At 28.4% G+C, this 24,563-nt stretch overlaps 2 protein-coding genes across 2 annotated transcripts; one reads left to right on the top strand and one right to left on the bottom strand.

The window, feature by feature from the left end:
- Positions 1–1,921: 1,921 nt before the first annotated feature.
- LOC107642157 (uncharacterized) lies at positions 1,922–9,991 on the top strand. The gene is made up of 2 exons (XM_016345461.3): positions 1,922–2,028; positions 9,059–9,991. The coding sequence occupies exon 2, from the start codon at positions 9,105–9,107 to the stop codon at positions 9,690–9,692; it is 588 nt and encodes a 195-aa protein (XP_016200947.1). The 5' UTR covers positions 1,922–2,028; positions 9,059–9,104; the 3' UTR covers positions 9,693–9,991.
- Positions 9,992–17,804: 7,813 nt separating this feature from the next.
- On the bottom strand, positions 17,805–18,793 carry LOC148566246 (uncharacterized). The gene is made up of 2 exons (XM_088487468.1): positions 18,451–18,793; positions 17,805–18,346 (listed from the first exon to the last, which is right to left on the bottom strand). Exons 1-2 carry the CDS (start codon positions 18,791–18,793, stop codon positions 17,805–17,807), a joined length of 885 nt encoding a protein of 294 aa, XP_088343594.1.
- Between the last annotated feature and the right edge of the window lie 5,770 nt (positions 18,794–24,563).

Raw genomic sequence — 24,563 nt, forward strand, 5'->3', positions numbered from 1 at the left:
ATAACTAAAAAAAAGCAAAAAGACATTATTTTATCCGTTTCAACCTTTTAATCATCTCTAGACCAAAAAAAAAAAAAAAACACACCTTTCAATTATCTACCATATAACTGGGTCATATGGTTTATCGATTTTTTTGTCGAACCAACCAATCGGTTTCAGTTCTAATAATCCTTTGACCAAAAAAAAAAAAAAAGTTCTAATAATCCTGGTTTCAATTATCTACTTTAATTCATTATATATATCTAATTTTAAAATATTATTTATATATTTAAATTATTTATTAAAATTAATCATCAATATATTTGTATATAAATATATGTATTATTTAATTTATTTTTAATATATATTTATATTTTAATAAATATTTCATACTAATGACTAATTTTAGTGGTTAATTTTAGTGTACTGTATATCTAACATAATTGATCTATATTTTATATACAATGAGGATATAAAAAAGAGTTGGTGCACAACTTTTTTGTTTAAAGTATATTTTTCATTATATATAATTTATAAATATTTTTTTGTTATTTTTAATATTTGACTTCAAAACCTTTTTAGTTAAGTTATAATAAATAATTTATCTTCTTAACTAATTTTATTTTTATTATTTTTACACACATTTAATAAATAAAAAATAAATCAACAAGTACATAAGTACATTATTAGTATATATAACGGAGATATTCTACTTTGTGTCCAATTATTATTATTATTATTATTATTATTATTATTATTATTATTATTATTATTATTATTATTATTTACTTCTTTCTTTCTTTTTCTTTTTAATAACTTCTAGGTCAAGTGGTTAGAATAACATGAATTAAGGAGCAGGTTTGGCTTCAGTTTTAAAAGGGACGACTTTGTTTTTCATGTACTCATATATACCTTATCAATTAAAGTGTAACATTTGGTATCATCATGAACATTCAAATAGTAAGATTGTAGTATAAATGTATAATTAAATTACAACTTTAAGATTGCATCCAGTTCTAAAAATAAGATAAGACAAAACACTTAAAATAAGATATAAAGAATAAAGATATAAAAATTAGTGTTTTTATAATTTATTTAATAATAAACTAGAATAAATTATTAAAGTCTAATTTATTTTTATTTTTTTATTTAAAAATTTAAAAAAATATAATAATAAAAATATAATTATAAAAAATTAATAAAAAAATAAAAAAATAAAAAGTAAATTAAATTTTTTGTTAATATTTTTGTATCTTTTTTATTAAGATAGATATAAAATATATTAATTTACAGTCTTTTAACACATATTTTAGTACATGTCTCATTTGTCAAACACAATTTTATATGTTTGTATTCTTATTTTAATATCTCGGTGCCTTTAAACAATCCTAAGAGATGAAGGCTTTACATATTAACTTTGAAACCGCCCAAATCCTTCTACTTTTAAGTTTCTTTACCCTCATCCACATTATTTTTTCTCCTAAGATTCGTCAATATCAATATCAATTGAGATGCCCCTTTTACCAGCAAACAAGAAATAAAGGGTGCACGTGCAGGCTGGGTGTCACGTGCCTGAACACATTGGTCAGGTTGAAGTGAAAGAAATCAAAACAACTGATATCATATACATATACATATGTTATTGGAACTCTACTACTCTGATCTTCTTCACTCTCTCACTCCATCAGAGACAGAATTTCTACACTCTCAGAATTTCTACTTTCATCGTTAATATAAAATTGGGTTTGCCTTTTTAATTCTTAAAGTTTTACAGACTACGATGAAATTAATTAATTAATTAATTAATTACGAATCAGTCAGATAGAGCGTGAGTGAGAGAAAGAGATTCTTGTTCCTTACATAATAAAACTATATCTTATTTAGTTTGCTTCCTTATTATATATATATCAGATCAAGAAAACAATTTTCACTAAGATAGATCGTAATCATCATAATCATATCAGAGCCACTTCTCTGAAGTTGAAGCAACTCAGAATTTATACACTTCTAGTTCTTATTATCAGAGGATACAACTCATAATTGATTTAGGTAATAAACTCTCTTAAACTCTTATTCTTCATTTGTCTTTTCATTGAATTATTAGCAGTTTATATAAATTAAATGCATGCAACTCAGGTTCATGATAGTTTCAGTAATGTATGCTTTGAATGTGGATCTTATTGGATATATAGCATTGCCTTAGCTTGTTTTTTATTATTTGAGTTCGTTAGTTATGTTTAAATCTCAATTTTCCTCACTCTTATGCTTTAACTATGTTTAACATGCATCAACCAACTAATAACATTCATTTTTGTCATCTATATATACATCAAGTTGAATCAAAACATATACTCTTTTATGATTTTAGGTGAGGTTTGAAACATCCATATATAAAATAGAAAATAATAAATATAAATAATGACACGTTTTATCAAAGCATATGCTACTTGTTATGCATTGATCAACTTAGAACTAAATTACTACAATGTAATTACTTGAATTAATTATAATAGTACTACAAGTATATATATGTTACTTATAATCTATGTATAAAAAAATGTCATGCTACAAAATAAGTCTTTATATAGGTCATCTCAGGACATATTGTCTTTTAAAAAAATATTTATTTTTTCATCTTTTTAAACAAGATTTTTTTTATCAATAAAAATTATTTTATATTTGAATAGGCTTTTTAAAAATAATTTTTAAATATTAAAAACGTATTTTGTTTTTACTTTTTTTAAAAACAATGTATTATTAACTTTTAACAAAAAGATATTGTTAGCTTTTAGAACAAATAAATAATTTAATTTTTTAAATAATTTTTTTTTAAAAGACATATTCAAATAGATTTTAAATTAAATAAAAATACTTTATTAAAAAATATTTTTTAACTAAAAAAACTAATCCAAATTAACACATAATATGTTGCAAAATAATCTACATTTTAGGCAAAAGGGACTTTAATGTCAATTTCCTCATTTAGACATTTAGTGACTATATATATATAGAAAAGCACTACTACTCCTATTATTGATTTTATTAGATTTTATTTTTTTCATTTACTCTAATGATTTACTATAGTTAGGTTATTAGCATTTTAAACGTCAAAGATAAATAAAGCTGTTTCGAAGAATGGGACATCTATAAAATTTGTTTATGTGACATAATTGGATATTAAAAAATATTGTATACCTATAAAAAATTAATCGTTAAATTATTATATATAAATATATATTTTATTTTTAATTCTTTTTAATATATATTTTTAAAAAGTTTTTAAATATTTCTGAAACATCAATGTTTCAATCATTTTAACCATTAATTTTAATTAATATATATTATATATTTTTTATATTTTTTGAATCACAACTAATTAAAATTATTAGAACACTAAGAATTTTTTTTATATTTTATATAAATAATTAAATTAATGATTATTAATTTTTTTATTTACTACTGTATGCAAATAGCACCTAGAGAAAGTTTCATTACCTAGTTCATTATTAGTATAGCTGCTACAATACCCTGCCATAATAGTATATCACTGTTATATAGTCCTATAGGTTGTAGAGTAGCCCTAATAGCATGTCATTTTGTGTGAGTTTACATTGACGGAAACATAGGCATAGTTATAAAATATTTGAAAATATAATTAGTTAACGGTAAAAATAGTTTTTTATGAAGATTCCACTTTTTTATACGTTAATTTAGTTTTCAAAAAATCGAATATCGTCTCAAACCAGGTTTTAAAAAATATATAATTGCGAATTAAATTGATTCTTACAACAGTTAAATAATATAGTACGAAAATAATAATTTTATAACATATCATTATTTAATTAATAGAAAGTTCAATTTAATTTATTATTATATTTTTTTAGGACACTAGTATAAGATATTATTATGTTTGGTAACAAAAAAAATCAGCCAAAAACACCCATAACTTACCTTATTTAGTATTTATTAATTGTTGCGATAATTAATTAATGTTAAATAAGACAAATTCTTACTGTTTTTTTTGTCTACCTAACATTACCCATCATTTAAATACCACTTTCACTGTTAACCCAAATAAAGGTCAAGAAGTTAAACTACTACAGATATTTAATTAACCGCCAATGTAAAAGAATGTATTGTAATGTGCGACAAATCTTTTTGGGTTAAAAAAAAATTTTAATTATTCTGTTAGGTTTTATAGTTGTATTATATTTTTAATTAAATTTTTATATTATTTTTAATTTTGTATTTAGATTATTTTATGTTAAAAATATTAAAATTAATATAATATTTTTTTAAAAATATATATGATCAAAGATTTATTTAAATTTTTAATTATGAATATCTTTAATTTATAAAAAAATATTTAATTATAAAATTAAAAACAGTATAAAAATTTAATTAATATATATATATATATATATAACTTAATTACAATTTTGATGGAATTATAAAAATTCTAAAATAATTAAAAAATATTCATAATCCCATCTAAAGATCTTGGACTTGACTGTAGTAAAATTAACTTATTAACTTATAGCTGTATAGTATAGTCAATACTTAACTTTAGAAATTGAAGAAGAATTAATAGTTATTAATTTGGCAGCCTTGGCAGCCTTGGTTGCCAGATCTGTTTTCTCTTTCAACATCCTCTTCATTTTATTTTAATCGGGCACACATGATCTCTTGGAGTACTACCTTATTACAATATTATATATATCTTTTTTTTTAATGCACTAAACTTTATAAACAATATATTTTTTTTTCTCCAAAAGTAAAACTTATAAACATATCATTGGGAAATTCAAAGAGGAGTCTTAAAATACCTACATTCCATTTTATTATCTCTCTTCTTCTTTTTTTTTTCCCCTTTGTTTCAAAAAAAGAATGCACGTGAAGAGCATCTTTTTTTCCGATTACAATGTTATGTCATGTTTGGTAACACTAGTATTAAATTATAAAATTTCACTGTTCCCCTTTTTTTTTATATGAAAAAAATCAATACATTATCTTTCTTTACTATTTTACCCGTAATATATTAATCCCTTGTAGCATTCCATTTATATAGAACATGACCTGTTCTTACTCTTAAGATTCCTACATCAAATTGAAGTGAAAAAATATTGAGTGATGTTTCAAGAGTTTGGTAATTGATGTGGTATTCTACCTTTCTCTCTGTCATTCCTATTCACATTAAATTTCAATTTTTTACATTGAAAAATCATTTTATTTGTATTTGTTTATGCATATATTTCAATTCATGCTTTTGATAATGTTTGGCTTTGGTCATCTATGTATATATTATATAATAATAATTCACATCCATCACATTTTCTTTCTCTGGATTTTCTCATAATTATTTTATGATCTCTAATAAAAATATATCTTTTTCCAACTAAATTACATTTTTTTTTCATATTGTCATACACAGTTACCGTTATAATACAACTAATTATATTCATGAGGATAAAACTTCATTGATGATACAAAAAAAGGATTTATATATTTATCAATGAAAATCAAAATTAAACTCTTGAAAAATTAAATTAAATTATTAAATCATATATATTCCAATATAATTTTTGTTATCTCAAATCATGAGTTGAACTTTAGACCAAGCTATATAATTTACTTAATATCTACATACTATATATAATTAAAACAAAAATAACAAAGTAAAATGTTTTTAAGAGAATAAAATAAGTATAAGAAAGTAGCTATAAAATAACCAATTTAGATTGGTCGAATAGTTAGCTCACTTGTCCGTTTAAATAAATATCAATGGTTTAAATTTCACTTTAATTTATACGTGTAGTAACTTATTGACCAATAAAAAATCTTTAAATAAAATTTTAATCTACGATAAATTAGTCATTGACCTGTCGAAATAGAGAATAATGGAAAAAAGCAAAAAGAAAAATAAAAGAAAGGGTAGCTAAAAGGTATCTAACCGTCATAAATGACATATAGGAGAAGAAGAGGCTGCAATGTGCACATAGAGATGGCAGTAGAATAGTATAGTTGCGAATTGCAATGCAAACCATAAAAGGCATAGCAAGGGATCAAGTTACCATTATATTTTGCCAATAATAAAATATATTGGGTTGAAGTTGAAGAAGTTAATGAAAGCCTCTATTTTCATAAATTTGGCACCCTACATACCCTTCTCTATTTATTCTCTGTTATTCATTTTCACTCGCACGTAGTAATAATTCCAAGTTCTGCATATAGCTTTTTATTTTAGGTAAAAACATGTTAATGCCACTCTATATAAATGTACCACTCACCACTTGGTTTTTAGGGACTACCTTACCTTACACCTATACTACTAGAAAAAATTATATTTAGTGATTATTTTTTTTTTTTAGCAACAATAAAAATAATTACTAATATATTAAATATTAGTAATTTTATGCTTTATCGCTAAATAATTTTAGTTGTAATTATATAATTATCAATAAATTTTTTTAATAATTACAAAAATATATATAGTAATAATAATAAATATATAATTATCGCAAAAATCTATATTAACAAGATATAGAATAATCAATATATTATTGCTACTAAAAATTGTTCACTAAAAATAATTTTTGTTAGTGTTAACTCTCTACTATATTGCATACTTAACTTCATTTCATGACCAATATTGCCATCATTAGCAATCTATTAATCTACTTTTTTATAAATTAAATTAGAATAATGAAAAAAATAATTAAAAATAAAATAAAATCATGTTTTTATAGTTTTAGTTTAGATAAAATATTATTTTAACCCCTAACATTTGGACTAGAACTCAATTTTATTGCTGACGTTTAAAATGTTATACTTTTTATCTCAAACATATTAATTTGATTTATTTTAGCTTTTTTGTCAAAATTAACACTTTTTTTTTCAAAAATACCTTTTTTGTTTATTATTATCTTATGATTTCTCTTATTCTTCTGTTATTTTCACTCTCAAATTATTAGAACAACTATACTATGATTAGTATAATTACAATTTTTGGAAGAAAAAAATTTGAATTTTGACTAGAAGATTAGAATAAGACAAAATAAAACATTTAAGATAAAAATAGAACGTTGAAATAATGTTAGAGACGAAATTAAAATTTAATGAAAACAACAGAGATTAAAATAATAATTTACCTTTTTATGTTTGATTTACATTTTTTAAAAAACACAGCTAAAAATGAAAAAAAAAAAAAAGCTTTCCCCAAGTCAAACAGACACTGAATTTTGATCTAATTCGTTTTGAAAAGTTATTGAAGGCACTTAACTGAAGTTTTTACGAATATTGAATACTGAATAAATGAATAGCAATAACTCAGCTTCAGGAATGGTCATTGGTCAAATGGGGAGTCCTCCAAGAGAGAAAGTGTTGAGTGCCACACATTCATTCTTTCAAAACACAAACAAGTACACAAACTCACCTTTTCTCTATAAATATTTGTATTGTTATAAAAAAATATTTAATATAAATTTTAAAAAAATTATGAAGATTTTTACTTTTTAAGAATACATGTTAATATTAAATATTAAATATATTCTAAAACATAGTACAAATATTTTTCTCCCTGAATTTCTGAATTCAATAACAAAAGTCAAAGTGCTAGCTTGCTTTTTTTTTTTTTTTTTTTTTTTTTACTCCTCACCACTCTTTGCTATTGGACCTAAACTTGAATGCATTTCAACCTATGAGTAAAGCGCGTGAATGTAAAAATTTCTCTGTTATTTTTTTTTACCAAGTTTTTACCCCTTTAATTTTGATCTCACTTTTGTTACTTTTACCACATTCACCATTGCACCCTTTTGATGTTACTTAAATGCATGAACATCGCATCATATATCAATATATGACATATATAGAAAGACATGAATGCATTGATTATTTTGAATACAATTTGAGTTAAGGTGTCAATTTCTTGGGGAAAAAATAATTAAAATAAATAAATTTTATTATCAGTGTTATATATATAATAAGTTTGGTTTTATCTAAATCTTTAGCATACATTAAAAGTTTACTAAATTCAATAAAACTAATTTTAGTAACAAGAATGAAGGATGGTGAACAACGCACTAAGCAGAACATAATAAAGAAATGGACTGAAAATTTTATGAGTAATTTATATCTTAAAAAATTTTCATATTGGAGAGGACTTCACTCAACCACCAATGTAACTGAAATAATTGGAATTCTGTCAATTTATTATGAGACAACTATTTCTAGAACGATTTCCTTATTTGCAACAATTATAGTAAATAGTACTTAATTTTGAGAAAAAAAAATATTTCTTTAATAATACCAAAATTTATGTAGTATTAACATCCATTTTACCTTCATAGATAATTAGTGTATTTTTTTACCGTCCAAATTAAATTTCATTTATATTTTTAAAGTTATTGTATAATCTTTAGATAATTAAATATTATATAAAAATAATAATAATGTTTTTATTTGTATATGAGGTAATCTTCTTTTCTTAATTTCATCAACATTTTTTTTTGAAATTTAATGTTCTATGCATTTTAGTCTCATAGTATTTATGATGAGTTAACATTTTAATCAAGATTTTTTTGCTGTTTTCGGTCAATAGAACTATAATAATAATAATAATAATAATAATAATAATAATAATAATAATAATAATAATAATAATAATAATAATAATAATAATAATATATTTTCTAACTTTTTAATATAAGGACCGGATAAACTTTAATAAATTGACAATTATTTTTATACATGACTATTATAATTGTATATATACATATAAAATGCTACAAAACCATACAATATGAAAGTCATATAAATTGTTATTATTTATTACTAGAGGTAGTATATATTTTAAAGAAGAAAAAAAATGGAGTGAGGAAGAGTAAGAGGGGGGTAAAAGGGGAGAAAGAGAGAGAGAAGAAAGATCCTATTGAATTCATAAATAAAGGGGGGTGAGTAAGTAACATTGGAAAGGAAGTAACAGTGAAGAGAAGAAGAAGAAGAATGATAGAATGAGCGTTATTGAAATTTTATGATTTAATAATTTAATTAATTCATATTAATAGTGTATATATATGTAAAGGTTTTTGCAGGTGCCATTCATTCATAAATATTAAGACTCCATTCACATGGAATACAACAAGAAAAATCACCATCTTCCTCCTCCTCCTCTTCCACCTGTTTCCGAGACGGAAGAAGGAGGAGGAGGAGGAGAGAGCACAATGGAGTGCTCGGCGAAGCTGTGCAAGTCGTGCACGGCTGGCCTCATAGCCGACTGTGTCGCGCTATGCTGCTGTCCGTGCGCGGTCTTGCACTGCTTCGCCTTAGCATTTGTAAAGGCTCCATGGGTTGTCGGAAGAAGGTGCTTCCGCTTAGGCAAGAAATCATGGTCGTCGTCGTCGTCTTCCTCCTCCTCATCTAACAACAAGAAGAAGAAAACACTGATCAAACACAACAAGAGAAGATGCAAATGTTCTTCTTCTACTATTACAACAACTAGTAGTAGTAGTACTACTACTACTAATGATTTTGATGCTGTCGCTGTCGTGCAATCAACATCATCGGAAACCAATGATGTTGTTGTTGGGAGGGACGATGAACTGGAGAGTGTCACTGTCAATGCTGGATTTGAGGCTGACGAGGTTTGGTTAGAGCTTTATCAAATTGCTCATTTGGATTTTGGAAGGATTTCTTTCTCAGACCAACATAATGAGTGAATTATTATTATTATTATTATGATTATTATTGTTATTGTTATTGCAATTAAGTTGTTAATTATTCGTTTTTCAATTGCATGGTCATTTGGGATGACCCAAAGGACCATTTTGCCCCAATTCATTGTTGTATATAATGGGACCTTCTTTGGAGCAATGCAATACTGACAATATCATTGTTTTTAGTAGTTTTTTTTAGTACCCTCATGAGTCTTTTTGAGACACTTGTTTTGTGTCTCCAATTAACATTCACTTGCCCCTCTTGGTGTCCCTGGTTTTGTATTTTTTTATCAAGAGATTAATTACCCGTGCAATTTTATTGAGGTTATTTTACATTCCAACAAATGGAATTCTTGGAATTTGAATCTGTGTCCTTAATGTTTACATATCACCAAATTGTTATGTTATGTTTACCATTGCATTGTTGGTGCTGTTTATTTATTCAAGTTGGGTAGGATGTGCCCACTTCCATTCCCTTTTTGTCTTAACAAAATGAAAATTGAAATGTTTATATCAACAAATGGTTATGTGCGTCAGCAGGTGTCTAATTGAGAGCAAACATTACAGTAATGTTGTTGCATTATTGGGGCCTTGAGGGACTCTGTGGGAAAAGAGGTATAGTAATGTTAGTACTACTATTGTATTTTTAAGACTCCATATCAATATCATATGTTACAGTTTGTATTGTTGCATTCAAAAAGGACTTTTTTTTTTTTTTTCAAATTGAATAGCCGAGTCCATTAATCAATTTGGGTTGATCTAATAATTCGAATTTCGACTTGTATATGCAGTAACCAATTAGGATGTGTGAGATTTGGAGTGAAGAAAGCACATAGTCAAAGTAATTAATTTTTTTTTTTTTTTGAGCTAACGAAAGTAATTGATTTGCATAGAAACAAAGTTTGGTACTTTTGGTCCATGACAAGACAACCCAAAACTCATGGTTCTGTTATTGGGCCCATTAGAAATTGTCCATTCTTCACTGTGGGTTCTGCAATAATGTTAAATTTTGAACTTTTTTAGGGTAGCAAGTGATGGGATGTTTTTTGTAACTGATATACTTTGTCAGTAAAATTTTAACTTTTTACTGCAATTCAAATTTGACTGCTTCCAATACAGAATAAGTACAATTAATACTATTGCTGAATTACTAAATAAGGAAAAAAAATGCTAAAAGGCCATTAGTCATTAATATTTAAAAGTATGAGATAAAATATATTATTAGATTATTAGTCTAAAAAAATTGAATTGATAATTAAATAATGATTAAAATAATAAATTATGATGATTCTCTATCATTTTTGTTAATCAATTTCTTATAGTATGGATATTATTTTTACTTTATCAAATTGTAATGGGCTTTTGCTAAAGATACTAGATTATCCATATAACGTTTTTTTCCCAACAAATCTATTGTAATCAGGTTTTTAAAACACCATAAAAGACCAACAACAACAGAAAAGAAAAAAAAAAAACGGCATTCCAAGAAGTAAACATTTTTCATAGACAGTCAAACACTCTTTTAAAGAGTGCAGAAATTAATTTAACAACAATTAAAATAAGGAAAATAATGATGTAGTACCCACAATTCTGATGGAGCTATACAGCATCAATGATCCTCACTTTGTGTAATCTCGCAAAATCACATAAATAGGGGTTTATTTAAGTAAGAATCTCTTTTGAATTTATATATTTTTACTTTTTACGGAATTATAATACTAAATGAATATATAAGAGGGAATAAATTTATTATTAAATTTTTCACTCAATTTTATATATTCAAAATTCTATAGTCATGATTGATCGATATATTCCCACTATATTTAATATATTTTTTTATTGATTCTTTTTATAAATAAAATCTCTAGTTCATTACATTTCAATTTTTAAATTATAGCATAGAATGGATTTTTTTTTTAAAATTGATTAATATGAAACAATCGACTAAAAATTCTGTATCAAATTATTCTATATCTTCAAGTTTTTTTGCCAAACTCTACCTCTTCAAATGTATATATATACTTGGTATTTATTTTTATTGTATATCGATTACATTTTTAGTTCATTCTTTTTTTAAATAAAAGACAAATTGATTGCATTATGATTTTTCAATTATATATATATTTTTAAATAAATTCATGAAAAATCGACACCTCACTTTCATTAGTTAGAAAGAAAATTTTAATTTTAGTAGATTAAGTAAATAGATATATTTGATTAATTAATTCAAACAATGAAATATATATATTTTATTCGTAAATTATATTAATTAAAGTTGATAAATAATAAAAGAAAGATATAAATTAAATTTATTAAGATGATTGATAATTAATAAAATTTTAGTCGTTAAATATCAATTTTATATAATTTAAAAGAATACACTTTTCTATAAATATAAAATAAAACATCTATAACCTAAGATATGCTAACTTCTTAATCTTTCTATATGTTAGACGATAATTGACTTGATTGGCAAAATTTCTCTTATAGATACACTTGTATGTAACTAGTGAATAATTACAAGTTTTTCTCCGTCTGAAAGTTTAGAAAAAACTTTTAGCCTTTTAGATATTCAATCATAAAATAATTTATATAAATTTATATACAATTGAAATCAAAGATTAAAATGACTGGAATACCTCAAAACTCTTTCATAGTTGCATAAGTTTAATTGGAGAGTGCTGTAAAACACGTCTTTCAATCACGGGGCTGCAAACATTTTCAAGTCCAATTGTTCAGAGCCTATACTAATGGAAATTTCAAATGATCCAAATTTCTTTCTTGTATCCACGTAATCACATATTTCTATAACATTTTCGACTTCTCTGGAAAGAAGGCATAGTCATTATTTATTTTTTGGTTTTTTTTTCTGATATCTTTCCGTTGGAGAGACCAAAAATTAATCTATCGTAATATTAAATTTTATTTAAGAATTTGTCACTAATTAATAAATTTAGGGTCTAATTTAGATAAATAGTTTAATTAAGTTCTTTTTAAAAAAATAATTTAAATAATAAATACTTATATTAAAAATAATTTATAAATAAATTATTTTGTATTTAATTTTTAATTTTAAAAATATTAATTTTAAAAGAAATATAATAAAAAAATTATTATAAAAAAATTATTTTTTAAATTTTTCTATAAATATTTAAATGATTTTTTAAAAAATTATAATTAAATTTTAAAAATTATACTAAATATTAATATTATTATTTTTTATAAATAAAAAATTAAAAAAAATAACTTTTAAAATTTTTCGAGCGAGTCCTTAGAGCATCTCCAATGGTGAGTTCTTCTTTGTCTTTTTTCTGACATATAGGAACTCTAACCATTGGAGGAGAGAAGGAGTGAGTTTTCCCGCACAAGGATCAAAGTAAGGGAGTCCCTCTAAGCAGGGACTCAAATTAACCAATAATAACTTGCCATTTGGTAAGTTATTATAAAAAAATAATAATAATAAAAATTATATTAAATAATTATATTTTTATTTAATTAATAATTTATATTAATTATTTAAATAATAATTAATTAAATAATTAATTAGATTAAATAATTAAGTTTTTATTTAATTAATAATTTATATTAATTAGTTATATTATAATTAATATTGAATATTATTTATATTATTATATTAAATTATAATTAATTAAATTTACTTACATTAAAAAATAAATTTAATTTTTATACCTTATAAAATAATTTTTAGTTGAGTTGGTTATTTTTATTTTTAAAATTTAAAATGCTAATGATATTATTAAAATTAGCAGTTGTAAACACAAAACTATAAATTAGTATAATCTCGAATTATATATTGTGTATTATTATTATATATGAATTTATTTAATATTAATATCTTTTAATAATGAATTATTTTTAAATTTATAAATTTAAATAATATTATTTATAAAAATTAATTATATTAATTTTAAGTATTTTAATTAATTAATTAAGTGGGACCACAATAGGGACTAAAGTTAGTTCCTCCTAATGGAGAAGAGAGAGATGCTTTGAGTTCCTATTTATTGTTTATGACGCAAAAACTGATGTGGAGTTACTTTTTATGACAGGTGGGCCATAAATAGGAACTGGGATGAGTTCCCTACTGGAAATGGTCTTAGAGCACCTCCAATGGTGAGTTCCTCTTTGACTTTTTTCTGACATATAGGAACTCTAACCATTGGAGGAGAGAAGGATTGAGTTCCTGCACAAGGATCAAGGTAAGGGAGTCCCTCTAAGCAGGGACTCAAATTAACCAATAACAACTTGCCATTTGGCAAGTTATTATAAAAAAAATAATATAAAATCTGAAATAATTAAATAATTAAATAATAATTAAATTAGTAATAATTATAATAAAAATTATATTTTTATTTAATTAATAATTTATATTAATTATTTAAATAATTTATATTAATTATTTAAATAATAATTAATTAAATAATTAATTAGATTAAATAATTAAGTTTTTATTTAATTAATTATTTATATTATAATTAATATTAAATATTATTTATATTATTATATTAAATTATAATTAATTAAATTTACTTACATTAAAAAATAAATTTAATTTTTATACCTTATAAAATAATTTTTAGTTGAGTTGGTTATTTTTATTTTTAAAATTTAAAATGCTAATGATATTATTAAAATTAGCAGTTGTAAACACAAAATTATAAATTAGTATAATCTCGAATTATATATTGTGTATTATTATTATATATGAATTTATTTAATATTAATATCTTTTAATAATGAATTATTTTTAAATTTATAAATTTAAATAATATTATTGAAAAAAATTAATTATATTAATTTTAAATATTTTAATTAATTAATTAAGTGGGACCACAATAAGGACTAAAGTTAGTTCCTCCTAATGGAGAAGAGAGAGATGCTTTGAGTTCTTATTTATTGTTTATGACGCAAAAACTGATGTGGAGTTACTTTTTATGACAGGTGGATCATAAACAGGAACTGGAATGAGTTCCCTACTGGAGATGGTCTAAATACATAAATAGCAAAATACGGCAATTAAAGATGAAGAAACGTATAGTATAAGTTATAGTTAATTACGACAAAAACCACCCCTATCATGAAAGCAAAATACAAAATACAAAGCGGCAACACTGCCAAGAAATACAATAAGATTTAGTTTAAAAGTTAAAACCAAGGTTTGGAAATTGAATCAATTATCGAACCATTTTGACTAATAATTTATTAGTTTATTAATTTAATTAATTTAACTAAAATTTAAACAACAAAAAATTATTTTATAGTAAAATATTAAATAAATTATAAACAAATACCCTACAATATAAAAATAGTCAAGAACAGATTTTAGAGAAAAGAGAGGAAGTTGTAATTTTGGCTCCCTTAAAATTTTTAAAATCTTGTTATAATAAATGTGATGTATAAAGTGAAGCTCATAGTGCAATAATATTATAGGGACTTATTATATTAATGTAACAGGGCTCAAATCTGTGGCTCGTTTTTTTTAATAGATTTTCATGATGTGTTATACGCTATTATAAGTTATTGGATTGTATCGATATGGAGTTAATTTTTTTTTAACAATAATACACAAATTGAAAGGTAGGTATTGTGAAGGAGAGAAAACCTAGCCTCCGATTTGTATTTAAATTTGATTGATGAACAAATCGAATATGGTCACAAGATTTGAGGGAGCTCGTCGGTTCAAGCTCTTTTTACGTTTTGTAATCGACAATTTAACCCGACCAGTATGATTTTGTTGGCGGCTTCAGCCTGTTTATTAGCCTGAAAATGCTCTACTGATGTGAACTGGTATTTTATTTTTAGGTCGGCCACCAGGTTCTTAAAAGTTGAGTCAGTGAATTGAGTTTTATTATCCGTGATGATCGAGTGTGGAACTCTAAACCTTGTGACAATGTTCTTATACAAGAATTTTTGACTTCTTTAGACGGTAATGGTTGCTAAGGGTCCTGCCTCAATCCATTTGGTGAAGTAATCAATCCCTACTATAAGGTATTTGACTTGTCCTGGAGTTTGCAAAAATAGTTCGAGCAGATCAAGACACCATTTTGCGAATGGTCATGGTGAGGTGACGCTGATAAGTTTTTCAGATGGTGCCACGTGGAACTTGGCGTGTTTTTGACAAGGTGGGCACTTTTTAACAAACTCGGGCGCTTCCCTTTGTAAGATCGGCCAGAAGAAGCCAACTCGAATCACCTTTTTGGCTAGTGACCGAGCTCCTAAGTGATTTTCGCATATACCATTGTGCACATCCTCTAAGACTTCCTTTGTGTTGGAGGTCGGGATGCATTTTAAGAGGGGTGTTGAGATCCCTCTTTTGTATAAAATATTGTGGACCAACGTGTAATTTTGAGCCTCTATTACAAGCCTTCTAGCTTCTTTTTTATCCTTGGGGAGGACATTAAATTTGAGGTAGTTGACTATAGGGGTCATCCATCCTAAATTTTGATTGGATATGGTTGATACCTCTGGATTATTTTTCTCTTTTGATATTGATGGTGTTTGCAGAGCCTCCTGAATAAGACTTCTATTATTACCTCCTGACTTTGTGCTGATTAGCTTGGAGAGGGCATCATCTCGGACATTGGATTCTTGGGCTATATGTCGGACTTATCCTTCTAGAAAGTGTGTCAGTTGTCCTTGGGCTTCATCCAAGTACTTCTTCATAGTTGGGTCTTTGACTTGATAGGTGCCATTAATTTGCGAAGTTATTACTTGCGAATCACTGAACACTATCAATTTCTCAGCCTGACAGCCTCCACTTCTTTAGCCAGATTCAAGCCATCAAGTAAGGCCTCATATTTTGCTTGGTTGTTGGAAGTAGGGAACTCGAACCTTAAGGAGAGTTCTATCCGAGTTCCTTGGTCGCTTTCTAAAATGACACCTTCCCCATTTCCGGCTTTATTTGATGACCCATCTACGTATAGGCTCTATGTAGCTGGATCTCCTAGGCTTTCGGTGTACTCAACGACGAAATCAGCCATGTATTGTGACTTAATTGCTGTCGAGCTTCGTACCTTAGATCGAACTCAGACAACTCTACAGCCCATTGCAACATCCTTCCTACCAAGTTTGTCTTTTGTAAAATGTGTTTTATCGGCTGATTAGTGCGGACTTTGATGGTATGAGCTTGAAAGTAAGGTTGGAGTTTTTGAGAGGTGAGGATAAGGGCATAAGCAAACTTTTCTATCTTTTGATAGTTCAATTCTGCCCCTTATAGGGATTTGCTGACAAAATAGATAGGTTGATGTCCCTTTTCATCTTCTCGGATCAGGACTGAAGCTATAGCTCAGCTTCCTACTGCCAAGTATAATACGAGCTCTTCCCCTTCAATAGGTCGGGTAAGTATTAGGGGTTGTCCCAAAAACACTTTGAAGTCCTGAAAGGCTTGCTCGCATTCTGGGGTTCACTCAAATTGCTTCCCTTTTCTTAGGATTGAATATAAGGGAAGTGATTTCAGAGCTGATCCAGAAAGGAATCTGGATAGGGCTGCTAGCCTTCCGTTTAATTGTTGTACCTCTTTGACACAAGTCGGGCTCTTCATGTTGAGTATAGCCTGACATTTGCCTGGATTTACCTCTATACCTCTTTGGGTTAACATAAACCCTAAAAACTTTCCAGTTTCCAATGCGAAGGTGTATTTTGAGGGGTTCAGCCTCATCTCATGTTTTCTTATTGTGGAGAATACCTTGGAGAAGTCAAACAGTAATGTCGAGTTCTCCTTGGTCTTGACGAGCATATCGTCTACGTACACCTCCGTGAGTTTTCCCAAGTGAGAGGAAAATACTTTGTTCATTAATCATTGGTATGTAGTTCCAGCATTCTTTAAACCGAAAGGCATTACTATATAGCAGTGGTTAGCCTTTGGAATTATGAACGAGGTCTTTTTCTAATATGGCTTGTACATCAGGATTTGGTTATATCCTAAGTAGGTGTCCATGAAAGATAGGTATCGATATCCTGAAGCTGAGTCGACTAGAGCGTCAATGCTCAGGAGAGGATAGGAATTTTTGGGACAAACTTTGTTGAGGTCGGTGTAATCGACGAACATTCTCCACTTTGCATTTTATTTTTTTTTTTTTACCAAAACGACGTTAGCTAGCCACAATGGTATTTTACTTCCCTTATAAACCCTGCTTCCAATAAGGCTTGCACTTGCTCCTCCACGACTTGTGTCATTTCTGGTCCGAGCTTCCGACGCTTTTGCTGAATAGATCGGGAGCCCGAATATACTGCGAGTTTATGAGACATCAGGTCGGGATCAATGCCAAGCATGTCGGAGGCTTTCCAAGCGAAAAGATAAAAAATCTTCCTTAGAAGGCCAATTACTTGTTCCTTTAGGTTTTCCTCCATATTAGACCCTATGTTTGTGGTTTTTTCAGCATGGTCTCCGATTTGTACCTCCTCTGTCTTGCCTCTAGATTGGGGGTGCAGCTCTTCTCGAGTTTGGATTCCACCCAGTTCAATCGTGTTGACCTTTTTGCCCCCAGGACTGCCTTTTGAATTAAGGCTTTCATTGTAGCACTTCCGTGATAGCTTCTGGTCCCCCTTAATGGTGGCAGTTCCTTCTGTCGTGGAAAACTTCATACAAAGATGTGGTGTTGAGACGACAGCTGCGAGTCGGTTTAGGATTGTCCGTCCTATTAAGGCATTGTATGCCAAATTTACATCAACTACAATGTAATCAATGCTCCGTGTCCTCGACGTTGTACTCTTTCCAAAAGTGATGTACAAAGAGATGCACCCAAGAGGTTGGATTGGCGTATCCCCCAATCCAATAGGTTATCCGGGTAGGCCTTTAAATCCTTTTCTTCTAACCCAAGCTTGTCAAAAGCTGGTTTAAATAGGATGTCTGCCAAGCTGCCTTGATCTATCAGGATCCTATAGAGGTGGGTGTTTGGAAGGATCATTGTTATCATCACGGGGTCATCGTATCCAGGTGTTATCCCTTGGGCGTCTTCTTTAGTGAACGAGATAGTAGGCAAGTCGGGTGTTCTGGTCTCCTCCTCGACTTGATATACTTCTTTGAGATTTCGTTTCCGTGATGATTTTGACATTTCTTCTCCCACAAACCCTGCATTGATCATGTGTATGTTTCATTCTGGGGTCTAAGGTGGACGCTCCTATCGTTCTTCCTCTTCATCCCTCCTTCTCTTTCTCGAATCGCCCGATCTGTCTGTCAGGTATCTGTCTAGTCAGCCCTCTTTGACCAGCTTTTCTATGACATTCTTCAAGTTGTAGCATTTGTTGGTGGAATGTCTATAGAGCTTATAGTATTCACAGTATTCAATCCGACTTTCTACCTTCTTGTGTTTGATTTTGGCCTTCCTTCTTTTTGGGTTCTTTTTCTTTTTTCCGAGATGGATAGGGCTGGCTGGATTGGGGAAAAGGTTCCCTTAGTCGAAAATTCTCTTCAATGTTGATATATTTTTCTACCATTTCTTGGACTTCATTAAGAGAAGATGGGTGCCGTTAGATATCGACTGGAAAAATGGCCCTTCCCTAAGGCCATTGACCAATCCTATGATCACGGCTTCAGTAGAGAGATTCTAAATCTCTAAGAATGCCTTGTTGAACCTCTCCATGTAGTCTCGGAGGATTTTTCCGACCTCTTGCTTGATTCCTAGTAGGCTCAGGGCGTGCTTCATTTTATCCTTTTGGATGGAGAATCTGGTTAGAAACTTCCTTACCAAGTCGTCAAAGCTAGTTACTGACCTGGGGGGAAAGTGGTCAAACCACTTCATTGCTGCTTTGGTCAGGGTCGTTGGGAAGATTTTGCAATGGGTAGCATCAGAGGTATCATCCAGGTACATCTTGCTTTTGAAGTTGCTAAGATGGTGCCTTGGGTCGGTCGTCCCATCATAGAAATTCATGTCGGGTGTTTTGAATTTTCTGGAACCTTTAGCCCACATGATCTCTTCTACGAATGGGTCTTCTCCACCTAAGGGGCTTTCATCCCGACCTGTTCGGTTACTCTGGTTGCGCAGATCGGCTTCTAAATTGAGGAGCTTTTCTTCTAGCTCCCTTTGCCGTCTTACTTCCCTACGCAGTTCTCGTTCTGCTTCCTGCTGTCGCTCAGCTTCGTGCTCGAGATGTTCTAACCGCTCTCATTGACCATGGACTAGGCCTAGTATATCCGTTGTTTGAGGAGGCTCCTTGTCTTCAGGATGGTGAATTTCTGAATGAATCCATCTTGGTCGGGTATTTTCTGATGGCCCTTCTCTATGGGGTTCCCGTGTTTGGTGTGGTGGAGGTAGTATAAGGGCATTGTCCTCTGGTTGGGACTCAATTTCAGATTCAGATGCCGTATGACTATCTTCATACTGGTTGTCTGCCATTGTTATAGGATGAATTTCAGGTCCCCGGCAACGGCGCCAATGTTCCGAGAGTTACCTGAAACGTTGATTTGGGTCTGAACGTGAGGTCCAGATCCCTTTGTATGGCAGCGTCCGACTTGTTGATGGTGAGATGCCGCCTGTCTGAGTTCCTCATGAGGAGTGGGAGGTGGTACCTGCAAGAGACTCTGATACTTAAATTAGCAAGGGCTATAGGCAGGCTTTTAGTAGATTAGAACGTATCTTATACCCGAGGGGTGTTAGTGTATTTATAGTAGAGTAGGTAACCACCTTTATTGGAGTAGTTCCATCTTTATTGATGGATAATCATTCCCTTTATCTTGGAAGTTTGTTAGGATCTATCTTTTAGGGAAGATAGAGATAGTTGGAGAGATTCGGAGAGGTAGTTGCTTACTTAGATAAGCATAAGCTGCCCCTTTCCATCGTGTTCGACCTCTTTAAAGAGGTCGGATATACGGTAGAGGCCACCCTCTTAGGTGGGCCTTTCATCCTTATTGGGCCTGACTTTTGTATTTTGGGCCAGGGTATGAACAGGAGGGTAGGTTTTATAGTTTAAAAAAGAAAATTGAAAACCCAAATCGGTGAGTCAGAATTGAGAATTTAGAAAAATCTAGCCTCCAGTTTTTGTCATACTAAATCGAACCCTCCAATTTATTAACAGCCGTCTTCCACTCTCCTGAATAATACTCAAAATCCCAATAATGGTGGATAACACATCAATTTTTTCAATATCAAAATTAAAAAATCATCTGTAGGCTGTACTCATGCATTTGTATTATTTATTTATTTTTATTTAGTTTAGAGTATCTTTTCTTTTTTTAATTTTTACACCTATTATCATATAAAAGAGTAAAGTATCGTTTTTGTCCTCAACGTTTGGGGTAAGTGCTAAAGTTATCCCTAACGTTTCAAAATTGACTCAATGTTGTCCTGCCGTTAGGGATTCGTTAACAGAATTGACAGCGGGACAAAATTAAGACGATTTTGAAATGTTAGGGACTTAAATAGGATGAAAACGTTAGGGACAAAAATGATACATAAAAATAAATTTTAATTTAATTTTATCTTTCAATAATATTAATTTTTTACTGTACATAGTATTCAATTATTTTTCAATTACATCTAAATAAATTACTCTTAATCACATTACTTTCATTTTAAATAAATTTATTTTTTTATAATTTTAAAGAATTTTGATACATTAGAGACAAAAGGTATCATTTATATTTTATTGTATATATATATATATATATATATATATATATATATTATTTTTTTCTTTTCTACAAGTTTATATACTAGTCATTCTACAAACATTTCATGATAACTAAAAATTTTTAAGAGTAAAATTATAAAAAAATAATTTATTTAAAATAAAAGTAATATGATTAAGTGTAATTTACTTAGATGTGACTAAAAAATAATTGAATACTATGTATAGTAAAAAATTGATATTATTGAAGAATAAAATTAAAATTTATTTCTATGTATCATTTTTGTCCCCAACATTTTTGTCCTATTTAAGTCCCTAACGTTTCAAACTCGTCTCAATTTTGTCCCGTCGTCAATTATGTTAACGGATCCCTAACGACAAGACAACATTAAGTCAATTTCGAAACGTTAGGGACTTAAATAGGACGATTGAAACGATAGGGACAACTTTGGGACTTACCCCAAACGTTGGAGATAAAAACGATACTTTACTCTCATATAAAAAATACATTAATATTTATAATAACATTATTTTTTATTTTATTTGGTTGTTTATTTTTTGTTTAATTATTCTGCCGATCCCTATAGTTTTACTAAATTTTCAATTAGGTTTCTATACTTTTTTTCTTTCCAATTTAGTCCCTATATCATATTAAATTTTGTACCTAAGTCCGTACGGTGAAAAAAATGTTAACAGAATATTAGGTTAAATAAAGAAATACACCACCTATACAACAAAAACCATATAAATCTTATTTCCTAAATTACAAAAAAACCCTTTACTCAAAGGTGTCACGACTTTCCTCCCTCCTCAACCCATCAATCCCACTCTTGGCATCATCCCATTTCTTTTTCTCTTCTAATAACCCACACTTCTCAACTTGCAATTCAATGTTTCTCTTCATAAGATCCTCAACAACACTTCTTTAATCAGTCCATTTCTTCTTCTCTTCCAAGAGCTTAGACTTTTCAAACTCCAACTGCATATTCCTATCCCTAAGAGGCACACTCACACCTTTCTCTTTTTCCAATTCGTTTTTCATTTCCAAACAATGCATGCACTTTCCAGCACCGCTTGAATCAAAATCAACATTCTCTTCTTTCGTTATCCTTCTCTTGAAGAATCGCTGTGATGAGGCGCGATTCTCTTTCGAGCATGGCGCATTTGACTCGGTCAAAATCGCGAGCAGTGGCTCGCAACTCAGACACGAGGCTGGAAATGGTGGTGTCATTTTGGTTGGTGTGAGCAGTCAAAACTCCTACCGAAGTGATTTTAGGGGTTTGGGATTGGAGGGACATGTGAAAATCCAGAAAAGTACTGAGAGAGAGAGGAATTGTGTTTAGAATTAGAAAGGAGGTAACGGTGGTGGGGTTGGAGGAGAAGAAAGCGATCATGGAGAATTGTTTCTAATTGTATTTGATTAAAGCAAAAATTTTGGTTCTGAATTTGTGTTTATTTTGGTTCTGAATTTGTTCTCCGTCACCGCCACTGCCACGGAGAGAGAAAGAGACCCAGAACGATAGAAGGGAGAGAAAGATATAACGAGACAGACTACGAAAGGAAGATCACGTTGCGAGGAGAAAGAGAAGGGTGGAGGCCACGAAATTATGTGTTGATTATGGCAAGAATTCTGTTATGAAAAAAGGGAGCTTGTTGGTAGAGGGAGGATAGTGACGGAAGAGGAAGGTGAATAGATGGTGGACAAGGTGGAGGTAGTGATGGAGGGCGGTGAGGGTGGAAGAAAGAAGGGAATGGGAGAGGTTGGGGGTGAGTGTTCGATGGAATGCCACTGAGAGGGTTGAAGACATGGGTAAATTAGTAAATTTACATTTTATAAACATTATTTTTAACGTTAACTATTAATAAGAGCTTAATTACAAAATCTAATATGGTATAGAGATTCAATTGAAAAGAAAAAAATATAAGAACTTAATTAAAAATTTAATAAAATTATAGAGATCAACAGAATAATTAAATTTTTTTTTACTATTTTTTTCTTAATTTTTATATCTATTATTATATAAAAATAATTTATTTATAAGAACATCAATATCTAATTGAATATATATATATATATATATATATATATATATATATATATATATATATATATATATATATATGACAGTACATAAACTATATATATATATATTATATATGACAGTACATAAAAGTAAATCTATTAAAATGAGTATATTTTATATATTTATTCACGAATATATTTTAAATTTATATAATAAAATTATTAGAGAAATTAATTATATTATTTATTCCATATTTTTTACGATATAAAATATAAAAATATAACTTTCTATCACTTTAATATTTAATAAAATAAATCAATTAACAAAAATTTCCAAAAATAGATAATTTTTATATTTTATTAGATCTAAAATAAAAAAAATTATAAAGATTGAGAATGAGATCTTTTTTTTATTTAACAAGCACTTATTAATATTTTTAATTAATAATTATGATTATATATTATCAAATATATGGTATTATATATATTTCATTACATATGATTTTAATTTTTGGCACTTCCTCTACTAAATTCTTTGATCCGTCTTGAATATAGTTTAATATAAATCTTAAAATCTTTTCTAAATTTATAGCATTACATAAAATATCATCAATCAAAGTTTTATTATAATCTTATCAAAGTATAAAATCAAAAGTTAAATAACAACAAAAAATATCTAAAAATAAAATGTCAACATAAAAAATTATCTTCAATCATCAAAATCTGCAAAAATTCAATCTAAGTATAATTAAATCACAAAACAATGAATCATTAAGAGTTTAAGAGAGTCATAAACTCACAATTTAAGCATAATTAAATCACAAAATAGTAAAAAACAAAACAGCACATCAACAGAGCAGCATATCACTATCCAAAAAAAATCACAAAACAGTAAAGAGAAGACAATTCATCACAAGAAGACAGCAATACATTACAACCCAGAAAAGTCAAAAAACAAAAAACATAAAACAGTAGTAGAGAACTAATCAATAATCATTAATCAGATAATCATTCAATAAAAACACAATTTTCAATAATCATTCAGTGATTTCTGAACAAAGCATAAAAAATAATAAAAAATGAAGACAAGTGAGCTCTGAGCCACTAACCTTCGATCGTAGAGGAGGACGGATAGCGACAAGACAACAGCCGCCGAACTCGAGGAAGAAGCGGCACGCCTGCGACTGGTGATTGCGAACAGATCGAAAACTTGGAGAATTCCCCTGATTGTGAAACACAAAGACTCGAGGAGACAAGTCCCTGAT

Source organism: Arachis ipaensis, chromosome B5 (assembly GCF_059453495.1).
Source record: "Arachis ipaensis isolate K30076 ecotype BB chromosome B5, ASM5945349v1, whole genome shotgun sequence".
Classification (NCBI taxonomy): domain Eukaryota; kingdom Viridiplantae; phylum Streptophyta; class Magnoliopsida; order Fabales; family Fabaceae; genus Arachis; species Arachis ipaensis.

What these genes read in the sequence shown, in the direction of transcription:
- LOC148566246 (XM_088487468.1), bottom strand. Translation starts at nt 18,793, where the DNA reads ATGATCAATGCAGGGTTTGTGGGAGAAGAAATGTCAAAATCATCACGG. An exon ending in ACGCCAATCCAACCTCTTGG is followed by an intron (nt 18,347 to 18,450) that starts GTGCATCTCTTT and finishes ATGCCTTAATAG; the next exon opens with GACGGACAATCCTAAACCGA.
- LOC107642157 (XM_016345461.3), top strand. Translation starts at nt 9,105, where the DNA reads ATGGAATACAACAAGAAAAATCACCATCTTCCTCCTCCTCCTCTTCCA.